The sequence below is a fragment of the Galeopterus variegatus genome, unplaced genomic scaffold (assembly GCF_000696425.1).
Source record: "Galeopterus variegatus unplaced genomic scaffold, G_variegatus-3.0.2 Scaffold4003, whole genome shotgun sequence".
NCBI classification, from domain to species: domain Eukaryota; kingdom Metazoa; phylum Chordata; class Mammalia; order Dermoptera; family Cynocephalidae; genus Galeopterus; species Galeopterus variegatus.
In genome coordinates, this window is record NW_007730114.1 from 101,794 (window position 1) to 118,557 (window position 16,764).

Below are 16,764 nucleotides of genomic sequence, written 5' to 3' on the forward strand. Positions count from 1 at the left end.
CTTCTGACACCCACGGGGAATTCCTTACCCACATTTCTGGGTTTGCATGACTCCTGGCTGGGGAAACCTTATGCAATGGTTTGGCTCTGTGCTGCCTCTTCCATCTTCACTGACTCTTTTCTTTCAGCATTTAAACATGTTCAAGCCTGTGTGTCATTTTGAAAAACCTGTTGGTCCCTATTTGTTTTCTTCTTAGTCAGACTTCTTGGAGGAGATGCTTACCTCTATCTTCACTTGCTTGCCCCCCATTCACTTTTAATCTGCCACTCAATGCCCACCACTCCCCTACCATTAATGCTGAATGCCCACCACTCCCCTGCACATGTCAATCCTATTCTAGTTGCCAAACTCTATGGACATTTTTGAGGTCTTATCTCCCTCAGCCACTTACCGTTGACTTCATTCTTGAAATTCTTCTTTCTTTATTTCTTTGTTTCTTTCAAGACCTCTCACTGTTTACTCTCCCACCCCAACACCCTCCTCTCTAAGGCAATCCCTGCTCCAACAATATCATAGGAACACTTGCAGTTCTCTCCCTGTGCTTCTCATACCTAGATACCTGCCATTTTATCTTTCTAGAACAACCTTCATGCCCTTTTCTTCCTAGCTAACTCCTAGTAATCTTTTAAGATACAGCTCCAATACAGTATGCCTCCAGGAAGGCCCCCAACCTCCAAACTAAATGAAGTGTCCCTTTTCTATGTATCCATAGCATCCTGTGAAAACCTCCACCTTGTACTAGATTACCATGACTTTAATTTCCTATTTATTTGTTGAGCTTTGTCAAGTCATCTGTAAACCTCTTCACAACAAGTATGCACAGAGCCTGGCATGAAGTGGATATTCAACAAAAATTAGTCAAGTGGAGTTGAATCACAACACATGGGGTAAGTCCTACACTGAAGAGGGCCCTTAATCATAGGCTTCTAAACACATTTTCCTTTATTTCTGGCATGGCAAATGATCCGCCCATTCATGATCTTATACTTGCACATTCTGGAAGATGCAGAGCCTCCATAGGTTAAAAATGTTCAAGGAGGGTATCCTTGGTCCCTTCTCTCATAATGAATATAGTGGGATAGACATTAAAGGTATGGAGAAGGGTGGGATGGCTGTTGGTGGCAAAAAGAAGGTGTTAAAAGCTGGTATAGACATGATCATGATATTCAAGGTCAGGCAAAACACATGGATTTTGGAAAGACGATTTCATGTACATTATATATTTCCAATGAGATTGTGAGTTCCTTAAGATCAAGAGCCTCACCTCATGTTTCTTGTTACTCCTTACAGTGTTGGGCATCTAGAAGATATTAGCTTGTTTTTTAAAGACTGTCCTCTGTATGGGGACATGTACTTATAAAACATGTCTCAGCCGTTAGACTAGGTGGATTGTTCTGTTGTACCTGGTGGCACGCTACACTTATCATTATGGCATCCCCACACTCATATTCTGTACTTACATCTGTCTTTCCCATTACTGCAAGTGCATAGCTAAGACCATCTTATTCATTGCTGTGTCCAAGTATGTAACAGTGCCCAGCACATAGCAGCTACTAAATAAACATTTATTGATGAGCTGACTCTATAACTAATATAAAATGTGTTCGGATAGATGCGTACTCACATTTGTATTCTATGTGCATAATGTAGTTGGTTTGTTCATTGGTGGGAGGTATGACTACCATTTAGATGACTGGACTAGTTGATGACTTAGCTTAGGGGAAGAGAAATCTCTTTGACTTGGGCTTTTTTTCTGGATATCTTGAGCAGTTTATGGGTGTCTCTAAACTACTCTAGAATATGTAGAAACAGCCATTATACCAAACTCAGAAGGAATATAAAGACTCATGGATGGGCATTGGATTTATTTAGATGTATCAAATACTGCTTAAGATCAGTCCCTGGCTGGAGGAGCCACTGAAGGAAACTCTTGTTGTAGTGGCACCAGCCTACAGGTACCTCCTGAGCAATGTGACAAAGGTCCCCCTGCATTTCAGAAGAAACTTACAGACTCTTCCCATTTCTTCTTTCATTTGGATTTTTCTCTCTCCTGGAGTTTCTCTCACCATTGTGTTTCCCACAAACATCTATTTCCCTAAACTTTAAATATGTTATTTGTGTTTGGTTTTCTATGGGAATTTTCCAGTTCTTGGTGATTCACAGTGTAGAGTCAGAGGAGACATAAATGCATGCCTTTTCTTAAAGGTATGGCAGCAAAAGGAGGGGCTAAGTACAGAGGTGGAGGGAATTATTATTTATTGTTGACCTAAGGGGGAGGCAATCTGCTGAGTGTTTACATATGTTAATACTCACCCACCTGGATAGCAGGCATCATTATGCCAAAGGTATGGCAGCAAAAGGAGGGGCTAAGTACAGAGGTGGAGGGAATTATTATTTATTGTTGACCTAAGGGGGAGGTAATCTGCTGAGTGTTTACATATGTTAATACTCACCCACCTGGATAGCAGGCATCATTATGCCATTCTGTAGTCTCACCATGGTTTATAAAATCCTTTGTGATGATGAGTTAAAGAATATCTAGAAGTTAGCTAGGAAAAAAAGGACAGGAAGGTTGTTCCAGAAAGAGAAAATGCTATTTTACCTCCTTTCCAATTTTACCTCCTATCACTTTCCTATTCCTTTCTGAGGCCCCAACCACAGTGACCTCCTTGCTGGCCTCGAGTGCTGCCGAGCATTCTCCTGCTTTAGGGGCCTTGGAATCTGCTTTCCCAAGCCACCGCCATGGTTCACTCAAATGCCACCTCTTTAGAGAAACCTTCACTGGCCACTCTATCTAAAATAGTGACCCCTTTGTTCTCTAGTCCCTTATCCTATTTTATTTTTCTTTATGGGACTTATCATAGCTAATATTACATTGTACACACATGTGCATGCACACACACGTATCAATATATCCTGTATTTTCAACTAGAGGGCAAATATCTCTGTCTGGTTCACCATTGTCTTGGTCACTGTTGTGTCCCCAGCTCCTGGACTGGCACTGCCACATGGTAGGTACTAGATAAATAATGAATGAATGCATCTATTTCAGAAGAGAACATTGAGGCACTGACAAGTGTCATCTCAGATGGAGTCAGACCTAAGTTCCTTTCCTCTGGAGTCTTGGGAGGGCAGGATTTTTGAGCTGAACTCCTCCGGTCACCCCGCTGTGCCCCTGTCTCGTCACTTCCTTATATCAATGCCTCAGAGAAATAACTGCCTTTGCTGATCCCCTCATACCCAGGTAGACTTGAGGTGCCGGCGGATTTCCCAGGCTGTAGAGGAGGTGCAGAAAGTCATCCATCATTTGACCACAGAGATCAGCCACCAAGATATTAGATTTCAAGCCGTGCTTTACTCTGACACGTACAATGAGAACATTAAGGTAAGCAAGTCTCACTTGTTTCTAAGTGTCCACCAACAGAGCAGAACTCTCAGATGGATGGAACTTGGTATGTGACAGGTGCTCACCCCACTAAGAATACTTCATGTTTCTGCAGGTACTCTAAATATTTACCATTTATGATCTCATTTCATAGATGTTACCTCATTTGAGCCCCCACATTACCAGATGATAAATACAAGGCATAGAGAAGTCAAATTACTTGATTAAATCATATTAGGCACTAAAGCCAGAACTCACACTGAGGCTTCTGATTCCAAAGCACATTCCACTGTAATGATTCAAGCTCAGTTAAGCACACATTCATTTATTAAGCACCTGCTTAATAGATTGAGGCCTATTGAGGAGAGGAAACTAAGGGCACTGATAACAAAATAGTTGAAAGTGATGGTCTATGGGTTGCAGGTGGGGGAAAGAAGAAAGTAGAAGAGGAATCCCTAGACCCTGTGGGAACAGCCTGACAATCTTTGTCCCTACTGAGAAATCCCACTGAGTACGAGCCACCAGGGACAGTGTGTGACAATCAGCATTTGTGCAACACTGCAGTGAGGGCAACGCTGTTCTTACAGAAATTATCTCATTCAAACCTATAAACAACCTTGTGGAAAAGACAGTATGGTTAACTCCATTTTAGAGGTGGGAGAAATGAGACTGAGTCATTCTGAACCTTCATCATTCTTTATCTCAGTTTTTCTTACACCACATAAGAACCTTTTTCACTTTGTATTAAATTCATATGTATTCATGGCCTGTTTCTCACACCAGAGTGAAAGTTCTCTGATTGTAAGGATCACATTTATTGATTGCTTTATTTCTAGCACCCAGCACGTGGTACATGGTAGACACCCAACTTAAGTTGAATGAATGAGTGAGCAAAAGAATTAATACCTCAACAAAAGACCATTGCTGGCCTAGTACATCTCATGGTTGGTGCACGAAAGGACCACCCCCGAGATTCTGGGACTTGTGGGTTTTGAGACAGAGTCAGATCTTTAGGAAATTTATTCCTTGATGAAAATTGTAAAACTAGATTGGATCCTGGGATGTCAGAACATTACCTGCCCACGTCTACCACTCTAGACCGACCTAAATTGCACAAATATAGATCAGTGATTAGGAACAGAGACATTACATCACTTTTCTTAGAACTAAGATTCTGGGACTTGTGGGTTTTGAGACAGAGTCAGATCTTTAGGAAATTTATTCCTTGATGAAAATTGTAAAACTAGATTGGATCCTGGAATGTCAGAACATTACCTGCCCATGTCTACCACTCTAGACCGACCAAAATTGCACAAATATAGATCAGTGATTAGGAACAGAGACATTACATCACTTTTCTTAGAACTATACCCAAGGAAATTTCCCTCTGTGGTCCCATGTAGAATTTAGAGCTTAAAATGTGTCTCGTGTTTATATATATCATATCCTGCATATGAAGTTTTGAAAATAGTTACAATGTAGCATATAAAAATTGCTTGTATTTTATCTTGGACCAAATTCAACAAGTATTTATTAAGCACCATTTATATGATTAGCAACATGGTAGTTGTGCTGTTGAATTCAAATGCAAGTGGATTCAAATAATATGCAGATTTTGAATTCCATAGTTTAGATTCTTTTCCCTCATTTTTAATCTAGCCACCTTTCTATGGACACCAGAAGTCATGTGGATCCACTATCTAAAACATCAAACTATTGTTCTGTGAGAGTGAGGCAGAATCAGTTGGAGCTGGTTCTGGTGTTCACCCCTGAACTGGTCAATGACTGGGCCCCGGGCAAGGGTTACCCAAACTCTCACTGTCAGAACTTTCCATGAGAGGAGGTAGCTGACATGTAGGGGAAGGTGCGGTGTGGAGTGGGCTGCCTTGTGACAGAGTCAAAGACCAAGTCCCTTTGATGGTACCACACTGTTGAACAACTCGTTCTATCCCTTGAACTATTGGTGTGACTGCTTTTCCTGTGATCACTGTTTAACTGGTTCCTGGAGAGAGGGAGTAGGTGGGTTCTGATTATTTGCTTTTCCCCTTAAACTTAGAAGCATCCCAATAGCTCACATTGTCTAAACAAACAGCTGTTCATTTCACCTTTGATTTTGTAAGGGTTAGTCACAAATACTGGCCATGCGTATTCAATACAGGCAAAAAGAAAGGGGGTAATTTGCAAAAGTCTTTTACCTTCTTTCCTATCCCTTCCCACCCTTTATTCATACCAGACCTTTCACCCATTCCATATTGCTTATTCTTGACTGAGAGTTAGCCCAGGGTAGAAAAACATCATTGAATGAGCTATCAAAAGACCTAAACCTGACTGGAGACATCATTCAAGATGGTGGAGTAGAAGGCCGCCAGTGTCACTCTCTCCTACAACTGACCAATTTACAACTATTAAAATGCAAAGACTGCCAGCCTGGGACAACTGGAGCTCAGAGGAAGAGACGAGACCTACAGAGTTTGTGAAGGTGGGAGAAGCCGCGGTAAGAGAAAGAAGAGACCACTCTGACTGTTTTGAGTCCTGGCTGCTTCAGGCCTGGCCCTGGTGAGCCCACAGAGTGGGAGCTGGCAAAAGCTGCAGCTGAGCCCTTTGTGTGAAGTTGCTTAGAGTCTGCAGGAGAGAAAAGGGCTTTAGCATGCAAAGGGCTTCCCCAGGCCAGTGAGACCTCTGACAGGGTTCCTGTGGACCCATACAGGAGTGAGGGGCCACAGCCAACTGAAAATAGGAGCCACCCAGAGACTGGTGAGTCATCATGAGGGATCTGCACGTGGCCCACCCCATGGAAAGTGGTAGGAGTGCAGGAGTTGAGGGGTAGGCTGGCCCACATGGGGAACATCGAGGTGACACATGGGCTGATGACCTGCCTTCTGACTGGCACAGGCCCACTCAGTGGAGAGTAGTCAGAGCGCTAGAACTGCATGGGGTGCAGTTTACTGGAAAGACTCAGTCCCAGGCTGGAATTTCCACACAGCTCAGGTGTATCTGACTTTACAAGACCCAGACATGATTGAAAGGTCAACAATTAAAACCTGAGCTGCACAAAAAGCCTTCACCAGGGAATCAGTAGCAAAGCAGCTATTTAGCTCAACCACAGTTCTCCCATTTTGGAATTAACCAAAGGACAACAGATTAGTTCCAGTGCAGAGTTGAAGTGGTAGTGGTAGATAATAATTCAACACAGAACTGAAAGAAAAAATAAAAACCCCACAGATCAGAGACAAAGGTCTTATAGTAACCAGTAAATGTATAACACCACCAAAAAACACCTGTAAATCCTAGAAGAGGTAGCAGTCTCCTCAAATGCTCAGAATCAATGTAAAGACACAAAGGTTTAAAAAAAACAAAGAAATAAGACACCATCAAATGAAACAAATGAAGCACCAGCAATGGACCCAGAGAAGCAGCTGATTTATGAAATGTCTCACAGAGAATTCAGAATAACCCTCCTAAAGATGTTCAGGTAGTCACAAGAAAATGCAGATAGAAAATTAAATGATAACTGGAAAACAATCCAGGAGCAGAGTGAGAAATTTGACAAAGGAATTGAATCAATAAAACAAAACAAAAAATAAAACAACAAGAAAAACCTAATAGAAATTCTAGAAATAAAGAATGCATTATTTGAACTAAAAAACTCGATAGAAAGCTCCAATAGAAGACTTAATCAAACTGAGGAAAGAATCAGTGAGCTTGAAGATAAAACGTATGAAATATCAAATCAGAGGAAAAAAAGAATAAGAAAAAATGAAACAAATACAGCAAATATGGAACTCCTTTAGCAAAATAACCTCCACATAATTGGCATACCTAAAGAAGAAGAAAAAGGAAGAGATGTGGGAAGCATATTAAAGGAAATAATGGCTACAAATTTCCCAAGTATGGAGTAAGATGAGATCATCCAGGTACAGGAAGTGCAGAGGTTGCCAATCAAATGAAATCCAAGGAGGAATACCCTGAGGCACATCATAATGAGATTATCAAAAGAAAAAGACAAAGAAAGGACACTGAAAGCAGCAAGAGAAAAGAAACACACAACATTCAAAGGAGCCCTAATACATTTCTCAGTGGATTTCTCAGTAGAACTCTACAGGGCAGAAGAGAACAGGATGATATATTCAGAGCACTGAAGGAAAAAGACTGTCAGCCAAGAATTCTCTATCCAGCAAAACTAACCTTCAAATATGAAGGAGAAATAAAGTCTTTCCCAGACAAACAAAAGCTAAGGGAATTCACCAACACTAGACCTGCCTTACAAGAAGTGCTAAAGAGAGTTCTTCAGTCTGAAAGAAGACAATGCTACAGAGCAGCAAGAAAACATTTGAAGGTCCATAACTCATTAGTAAAGTAAGTTCACAGACAACGTCAGAATACTAAAATGTCGTAAGGGGGGCAGTGAATAAACCACTTATATCCTCAATATAAAGCCTAAAGGACAAACCTAACAAGACAACAACTGTATAAGATATAGGCAATATTAAAAGATGTAACTGAAAACAATAAAATGTCAAAAAGTGGGGGGAAATGACACCAAAGTGTAGAGTTGGCTTTGGTTCTATCTTTTTTATACATAAGAAAGTTAAGTTGTTATTAGTCTAAAATAATCTGTTATAACTGTAACATTTTTTTGTAAGCCTCATGGTAATGATAATACAGAAACGTATGAGACATACTAAATAAATAGTGAGATATCAAAATACATTGTAGAAAAAACTACTCAATCACAAATGAAGACAGTAAAATCAGAAAAAAGAAAATAGGACTAACAAAAGAACTAGAAAAAAGGTAACAAAATGTCAGTAACAAGTCCCTATATATTAATAACTCCTCTAAATGTAAATGGATTAAATACCCCAATGAAAAAACACAGAGTGGCTCAATGGATTATAATACAAGAACTAACAATATGCTGTGTCCAAGAAACTCACTTCACCTATAAAGACACATAACAACTGAAAGTGAAGGGCTCAAAAAAGATATTTCATGCAAATAGAAACTGAAAAAGAGCAGAAGTAGCTATACTTATATAGATAAAATAGACTTCAAGCCAAGGAAAGTAAGAAAAGATAAGGAAGGTCATTATATAATGATAAAGGGATTAATTCAACAAGAAGTTATAACAATTCTAAATATATACACACACAAGTCTGGAGCACCCAGTTTTAATTATTATTAGACCTAACTGGAGAAATAGACTCCAGCACAATAATAGTTGGGGACTTTAATGCCCCATTTTCTGTAAAGGACAGATCATCCAGACAGCAAATTAACCAGGAAACATCAGAATTCATTTCTACTCTAGGACATATATGGAACATTTGGACCTATGGACATATATGGAACATTTCATCCAACAGCTGAAGAATACACATTCTTCTCAGCAGCATATGGAATATTCTGTAGAATAGACCATAGGTTAGGTCACAAGACAAGCCTCAACAAATTTAAAAAAAAATTAAAATCGTATTAACTACCTTGTCTGGCTGCAATGGAATAAAACTAGGAATCAAAAACAAAAGAGACACTAGAAACCATATGAATACATGGAAATTAAACAACATGCTCCTAAACAATGAATGAGTCAAAGAAGAAATCAAAAAGGAAATTAAAGAATTTCTGGAGACAAATGAAAATGACAACATAACATATAAGAAACTATGAGATACAGCAAAAGCAGTTCCAAGAGGGAAGTTTATAGCAGTAAACGCCTAAATCAAAAAAGAAGAAAGACTTCAAATAAACAACCTAACATTATACCTCAAGGAACTAGAAAAACAAGAACAAACCAAACCAAACCCAAAATCAGTAGGAGAGAAATAACAAAGATCAGAGGAGAAGTAAATTAATTAGAGATTAAAAAAACAATACAACAGATCTATGAAACAGAGTTGGTTTTTTGAAAAGATAAACAAAATTGATAAAACTTTAGCTAGACTAATGATGGAGTTTGGATGTGTTGTCCCCTACAAAACTCACGTGGAAATTCGATCTCCAATGTGGCAGTGTTGGAAACTAACTGAGTCATGAGGGTGGATCCCTCATGAATGGATTAGTGCTCTCCCTGGGGGAGGGGGGATTAATGAGTGAGGTCTTGTTCTATTAGTTCCCGTGAGAACTCATTGCTTAAAAAGACCCTGGCACCTTCTTCCTCTCTCTTGCTTCCCCTTGCCATGTGATCTCTTTGTACCTGCCGGCTGCCTGCCACTTTCCACCATGAGTAGAAACAGCCTGAGGCCCGTGCCAGATGCAGCTGTCCCAGAATCATAAGCCAAATAAACCTCTTTTCCTTATAAGTTACCCAATCTCAGGTATTTTGTTATAGCAACACAAAACAGACTAAAACAACTAACAAAAAAAGAGAGAAGACTCAAATAAAATCAGAAATGAAAAAGACATTACAACTTATACTACAAAAATACAAAGGATTATAAGAGACTACTATGAACAACTAACTGGAAAATCTAGAAGAAATGAATAAATTTCTGGACACATAAAACTTACCAAGGTTAAAGCATGAAGAACTAGAAAATCTGAACAGACCAATAACAAGTAATGTGATTGAAGCAGTAATAAAAAGTCTCCCAACAAAGAAAACTCCAGGACCAGATGGTTTTACTGCTGAATTCTACTAAACATTTAAAGAAAAACTAATACCAATTCTTCTCAAACTCTTCCAAAAAATTGAAAAGGAGGGAATACTTCCAAACTCATTGTATGAGGCCAACATTAACCTTATACCAAAATCAGAAAAAGATACAACAAAAAGAGAAAACTATAGACCAATATCCCTAATGAACACAGACGCAAAGATCCTCAACAAAATACTAGCAAACAGAATCCAACAACACATTAAAAAGATCATTCACCATGATCAAGTGGGATTCATCCTAGGAATGCAAGGATGGTTCAACAAATGTAAATCAGTAAGCATGATAGATCACATAAGCAGAATGAAGGAAAAAAAAAACATGATCATTTCAATAGACACAGAAAAAGCATTTGATAAAACCCTACACTCCTTCATGATAAAAACACCAACAAACTAGGTATAGAAGGAATGTGCCTGAACACAATAGAGGCCATATATGACAAACCCACAGCTAATATCATACTGAATGGACAAAAGTTGGAGGCTTTTCCTCAGATCTGGAACAAGACAAGGATGCCCACTTTCCCCACTCTTATTCAATATAGTACTGGAAGTTCTAGCCAGCACAATAACGCAAGAGCAAGCAATAAACGGCATCCAAATCAGAAAGGAGGAAGTCAAACTATCCATGTTGACAGATGACATGGTCATATACATAAAGCCCTAAAGACACCACCAAAAAATTACTAGAATAAGTGAATTCAGTGTAGTGGCAAGAAATGAAATCAACACTCAAAAATCAATAGCCTTCTTATACACCAGTAATGAAATAGATGAAGAAGTCAAGAAAGTAATTCACAATAGCTACCAAAAAATATGAAATATCTAGGAGTGAATTTAACAAAGGAGGTGAAAGACCTTTACAATGAAAACTATAAAGCACTTGTGAAAAAAATTAAGAACACAAATAAATGGAAAGGTATCCCATGCTCATGGATTGGAAGAATTAAGATTAACAAAATGTCCATATTACCCAAAGCAATCTACACATTCAAAGCAATGTCTATCAAAATGCCAATGACATTCTTCACAGAAATAGAAAAAATGATCTTAACGTTTGTACAATGTTGAATATACTAATTATCCTGAGTTGAACATCACGTTTTGCACATAGGTATTGGTATTCAACACTATACCCCACAGATATGTATAATTAATTATGTTTCAATAAATAAAAAAATTAAAAATAAATGTGTTAGAAATTTTGGAAAGAAAAAAAAAAAAAAAAGGTATGAAACCACAGAAGACCCTGTATAGCTAAAGCAATTTTGAATAAAAAGGACAAAGTTGGAGGCATCACACTTCCTGACTTCAAAATATACTATAAAGCTACAGTAACCAAAACAGCTTGGTACTGGCATAAAAATAGGTAAATAGACCAATGGAACAGAATAAAGAACCCAGAAACCACTCATTTACAGCCAACTGATTTTCAACAAAGGTGCCAAGAATATACAGTGGGGAAAGGACAGCCTCTTCAATAAATGGTGCTGGGGAAACTGGATATCCACATGCAGAAGATTGAAACTAACTCCTATCTCTCACCACACACAAAAATCCACTCAAAATGGTTTAAAGACCTAAATTTAAGAGCTGAAACTATGAAACTACTAGAAAAAAACATAGGAGAAATGCTACATGAAAAGGGAGTGGGCAGTGCTTTTTTGAACAAGACCACAAAGGGACAGGCACCTAAAGCAAAAATACACAAATGGGACTACATCAAACTAAAAAGCTTCTGCACAGCAAGGGACACTATCAATAAAGTGAAGAGACAACATACGGAATGGGAGAAAGTGTTTGCAAACTACACTTCAGACAAGGAGCTAATAACTAGAATATATAAGGAACTCAGTTCAACAGCAAAAAAACACAAATAACCCAGTTTAAAAATGGGCAAAGAACCTGAATGGAAATTTCTCTGATGAAGACATACAAATGGCTAACAAGCACATGAAAAAATGCTCAACATCACTAATCATAAGGGAAATGCAAATTAAAACCACAATGAGATATCATCTCACCCCAGTTTGAATGGCTGTTATCAAGACAGAAAATAACAAATGCTGGTGAGTATGCAGAGAAGAGAGAATCCTCCTACACTGTTGGTGCTAATGTAAGTTGGTACAGCCATTGTGGAAAACAGTTTGGAGGTTTCTCAGAGAGCTAGAAATAGATCTACATTACTCTCTAACTACTGGGTATATACCCAAAGGAAATGGAATCAATGTATCAAAAAGATACCTGCACTCCCATGTCCATCACAAGGCCATTCACAATAGTCAAGTGATGGAATCAACCTAAATTCCCATCAACAGATGAATGGATTAAAAAACTGTGGTGTATATGCACAATGGAATACTATCTAGCTATAAAAAAATGATATCCTATCATTTGCAGAAACATGGATGGAAGTGGAAACCATCATGTTAAGTGAAGTAAGTCAGGCACAGAAAGACAAATACTCCATGGTGTCACTCATATGTGTAATCTTTAAAAAAAAAAAAAAGTTCTCAGAAGTAAAGAGTAGAATAATGGTTACCAGAGGCTGGTCGGGGATGCAGGGAGGAAAAGATGTAGACTAATGGGTACAAAACTATGCTGTTTACCCTAAGTTAATCATTGTGCATGTGTTGAAACAATATGCATGTGTTGAAACAATACACTGTACCCTACAAAAATAAATACGAATAAAGTTGAAAAATAATATAAAATAGATGAAGACCTAAACTCGAATTCTGGCACTTCAACTTATTGGCTGTGTGTCCCTGGGGAAATCTCCAAGCCCCTCTGAGGCTTAGATCTCTCATATGGGAAAAGGCAACACAGCCCACCTCACTGTGTGATCGTGGAGGTCAGTGGGCACACGCATGAGAACTGCAGGGCATCCTGGGGTGCGAGGCTCAGCGAGGACTTGTTCTTCCGCCTCCCTCTTCTTCTCCCTTCAAGCTTTAGGTCCACTCTAGAATTCCAGGTCTAGTCCACTCTTCTTACCTTGGGTTTCATAAAACCAAAAACTCAGCAAGTTAATTTACCTGCCCTGGGCATTACAGTGGGTTAGTGGCAGACGAAGCTGCGGCCCTCTTGTGCCACCCAGATCCAGTTCTCTGTCGACCTCATTACATTGCTGAGAGCTTAACTGAACTGCCTGGTGCACAGGTCAGCTCCTCAAGAACAATGTTACCTCCCAACTCTATAAACTCACACTCATTTTCTTTTTTCCTGACCCCAGGTTTTGGCCCCCAGCCAGTTCCTCATCACAGTCCCGGTAAAAGGCCTGTCTGGGTACAAGGAAGCCAGCGAGCAGCGCTGGCGGTACTATTCCCTGCAGGGAGCCAGGCTGCCCTGTCCCTTGCGGGAACCAGAGGACCTGCAGCAGTGGCTGGAGGTGGAGCAGTTTATGAAGAGCCTATGGCAGTGGCATGAGGCAGATGTGACCATTGAGGGGGACATTGTGCCCGCCAAGGTCCTCCAGGTGTTCCGGAAGCTGGTGGAAAATGCAATTACAACCTGTCACCTCGCAGGTGAGCTGATCAGGAAAAAGTGCAAAGGAAATTGCTGGCATTTTGCTTTTGCAGTAAAAAAAACCCTACTTGGGTGTTACCTGTATTATGGAACAGACTGCTGAGAAACCAAGCGTCACTCGGAGGGTTGGAGAACTCAAAGATTTATTACACTGGTGGGCCCGGAGGAGTTCACACTCCAAAGTCTGAGCCCCAACTCCAGGCTTGCAAAGGGTTATATAGGTTACATTCTTATAGGGTAATCCATGCAGCAAGGGCTAAGCTGATAGAAAAGACGGTCCGTGTTACAAAAGCAAAACAAAAAGCAAAAATACAGGTGCAAAACAAAGAGCAGAAGTACAGGTACAGGTTTAAGTTTTTCCGGGCTTGTCCATATCATTCCCCTCTTTGATGCTCTCTTTTAATTTTCTTTTAAGTGAGCATCACATTCGGGCTCTTTTTGCTGTCAATAGGGGAATGGGTTAGTGGTTACAATCAGGGGCACATGGGAGCATCACTGGGGAAGCCAGGGCATGGGTCAGGAGTCACAATGGGGCCCATCATTGAATGATCCCAAATAAAGCCTGTTTTAGTCTGTTTTGTGTTGCTATGACAGAAATACCTGAGACTGGGTAATTTATAAAGGAAAGAGGTCTATTTGGCTTATGATTTTGGGACAGCTGCATCTGGCATGGGCCTCAGGCTGCTTCTACTCATGGCAGAAAAACAGCAGGCAGCTGGCGGGTACAAGCAGATCACATGGCGAAAGGAAGCAAGAGAGAGAGAGAAGGTACCAGGGTCTTTTAAAGCAACGAGCTCTCACGGGAACTAGTAGAGCGAGAACTCACTCATTAATCCCCCCTCCCCCAGCGGGAGTATTAATCCATTCAAGAGCATTAATCCATTCATGAGGGATCCCCCCCCGTGACTCAATCAGTTTCCAACACTGCCACATTGGAGATCAAATTTCCACATGAGTTTTGGAGGGGACAACACATCCAAACTCCATCAAAGCCTATCTGGGGACTTTCTAGCTAAGACCCACAAGGGAAAGAAATAATGTGGTACACATAGCAGAAAATCAAAACAAAGTCAAGGATCACCAATCCCAAAAAACACAGACCAACAAATTCTGCAGGGGTGCACCCCCTCATCCGAGATCCTCAAGCTTCAGCTGTGTATTGACTGGTCAGCTTCTGGAGTGACAAGGGCAGGGCTGTTGTTTGGTCACCTCTGGAGTTGGACCTTGAGCGGGTTCATGGGGTCAGTCTTTATGGTCCAGGGCATTGTGTTGTCCAGTGTGGCTGCATTTTTGACCTGCGTAGTAGTTAGAACGACCATGTGGGGGACTGTCCAGACAGGCTGGAGAGGCCTCTTTTTCCAATCTTTGACCCAGGCCGTATCCCTAGGCTGATGGGGGATGTGTCCAGTTCCCTAAAGCAATAGGGGCCCGCTCTAGTACTTCCCTTGTGATCTGACGGAGTTTTTCCTAGAGCTTGCAATTGTTGGGATAACCCTAGTTCCCCTAGCTGTTTCCCTCTGGTTTGGTTACAATTGGGGGTGACCTCCCATACATGATTTCATAGGGGGAATACCCGAAAGGCCCTGGCATGCATCGGGCCTGGAGCAAGGCTAAGGGTAGCATGTCTACCCAAGGCAGCTTTGTTTCCTGGCATAGTTTAGCTATAGTGGTCTTAAGGGTCTGATTCAAGTGCTCCATTTTCCCTGAGCATTGTGGCCTATATGCCACATGGAGTTTCCACCTGATTCCTAGCATCTTGGCCAAAGTCTGAACTATTTCTGAATGAATTGACCGGTCAGCTTCTGGAGTGACGAGGGCAGGGCTGTTGTTTGGTCACCTCTGGAGTTGGACCTTGAGCGGGTTCATGGGGTCAGTCTTTATGGTCCAGGGCATTGTGTTGTCCAGTGCGGCTGCATTTTTGACCTGCGTAGTAGTTAGAACGACCATGTGGGGGACTGTCCAGACAGGCTGGAGAGGCCTCTTTTACCAATCTTTGACCCAGACCGTATCCCTAGGCTGATGGGGGTGTGTCCAGTTCCCTAAAGCAATAGGGGCCCGCTCTAGTACTTCCCTTGGGATCTGACGGAGTTTTTCCTAGAGCTTGCAATTGTTGGGATAACCCTAGTTCCCCTAGCTGTTTCCCTCTGGTTTGGTTACAATTGGGGTGACCTCCCATACATGATTTCATAGGGGGAATACCCGAAAGGCCCTGGCATGCATTGGGCCTGGAGCAAGGCTAAGGGTAACATGTCTACCCAAGGCAGCTTTGTTTCCTGGCATAGTTTAGCTATAGTGGTCTTAAGGGTCTGATTCAAGTGCTCCATTTTCCCTGAGCTTTGTGGCCTATATGTATGCCACATGGAGTTTCCACCTGATTCCTAGCATCTTGGCCAAAGTCTGAACTATTTCTGNTATGCCACATGGAGTTTCCACCTGATTCCTAGCATCTTGGCCAAAGTCTGAACTATTTCTGACACAAAAGCTGGCCTATTGTCAGATCCTATAGTTAGCGGCAGCCCGTGCCTTGATATGACTTCCTTTAGGAGAGCCCTGGCTCCTTCCCGTGCTTGTCTGGTACAGGTTGGCAGAGCCTCGGCCCATCCAGTGAAGGAGCAGATTAAAACTGAAGGTACTTACAGCCTCTGCATCATTTTACTTCAGTGACGTCTACTACTAAGTCCTCAAATGGTGTAGTTCTGGTTGTTTGTATGCCCAGAGGTGGCTTGGGGTTTTTGTCCAGTGTTGTTCTGGGACCATGTCAGTCATCGGTAACTGATCTGGGCACACAACAAAGGGAGTCTGGTTATAAAGTAGTATCTGCTCAGTGTGGCTTCAAGAGTTGTTTTTCCCCAATGGGTCATCTCGTGATATTGTGACACCAGCTGGTAGGCCAACTGCTGGGGAACCAGAAGTCTCTGATCCAGGAGCTTCCGCCATCCCTCCTCGGTCTTTCTCCCCTCTTTGCTAGCTGCCCATTGAACTTCTTCCTTTGTGTACCTCAGGTGTTGTGTTGTTTCTGGAACCAACATGATTTTGGCAGCATCGCCCAAGTCCACAGCAGGCTCTGTTTGGGTGGCTGCTCTCTTGTCCGTTTGGTCTGCCAGCCAGTTTCCTTTACTGATTTTGTCAGTCCCTTTCTGGTGTCCTTTGCAGTGTATTACAGCCACTTCAGTTGGCTCCCACACTGCTTCAGGCA

General features: G+C 41.2%; 1 protein-coding gene across 1 annotated transcript in view; it reads left to right on the plus strand.

The window, feature by feature from the left end:
* The first annotated feature begins 1,093 nt into the window (after positions 1-1,093).
* MAB21L3 (mab-21-like 3 (C. elegans)) overlaps positions 1,094-16,764 on the plus strand; it is a 31,789-nt gene continuing 16,118 nt past the window's right edge. The window contains exons 1-3 of the mRNA XM_008586497.1: positions 1,094-1,171; positions 3,245-3,385; positions 13,276-13,567. Of these exons, the coding sequence (XP_008584719.1) occupies positions 1,094-1,171; positions 3,245-3,385; positions 13,276-13,567 (511 nt within the window). The remainder of the gene's footprint in view (positions 1,172-3,244; positions 3,386-13,275; positions 13,568-16,764) is intronic.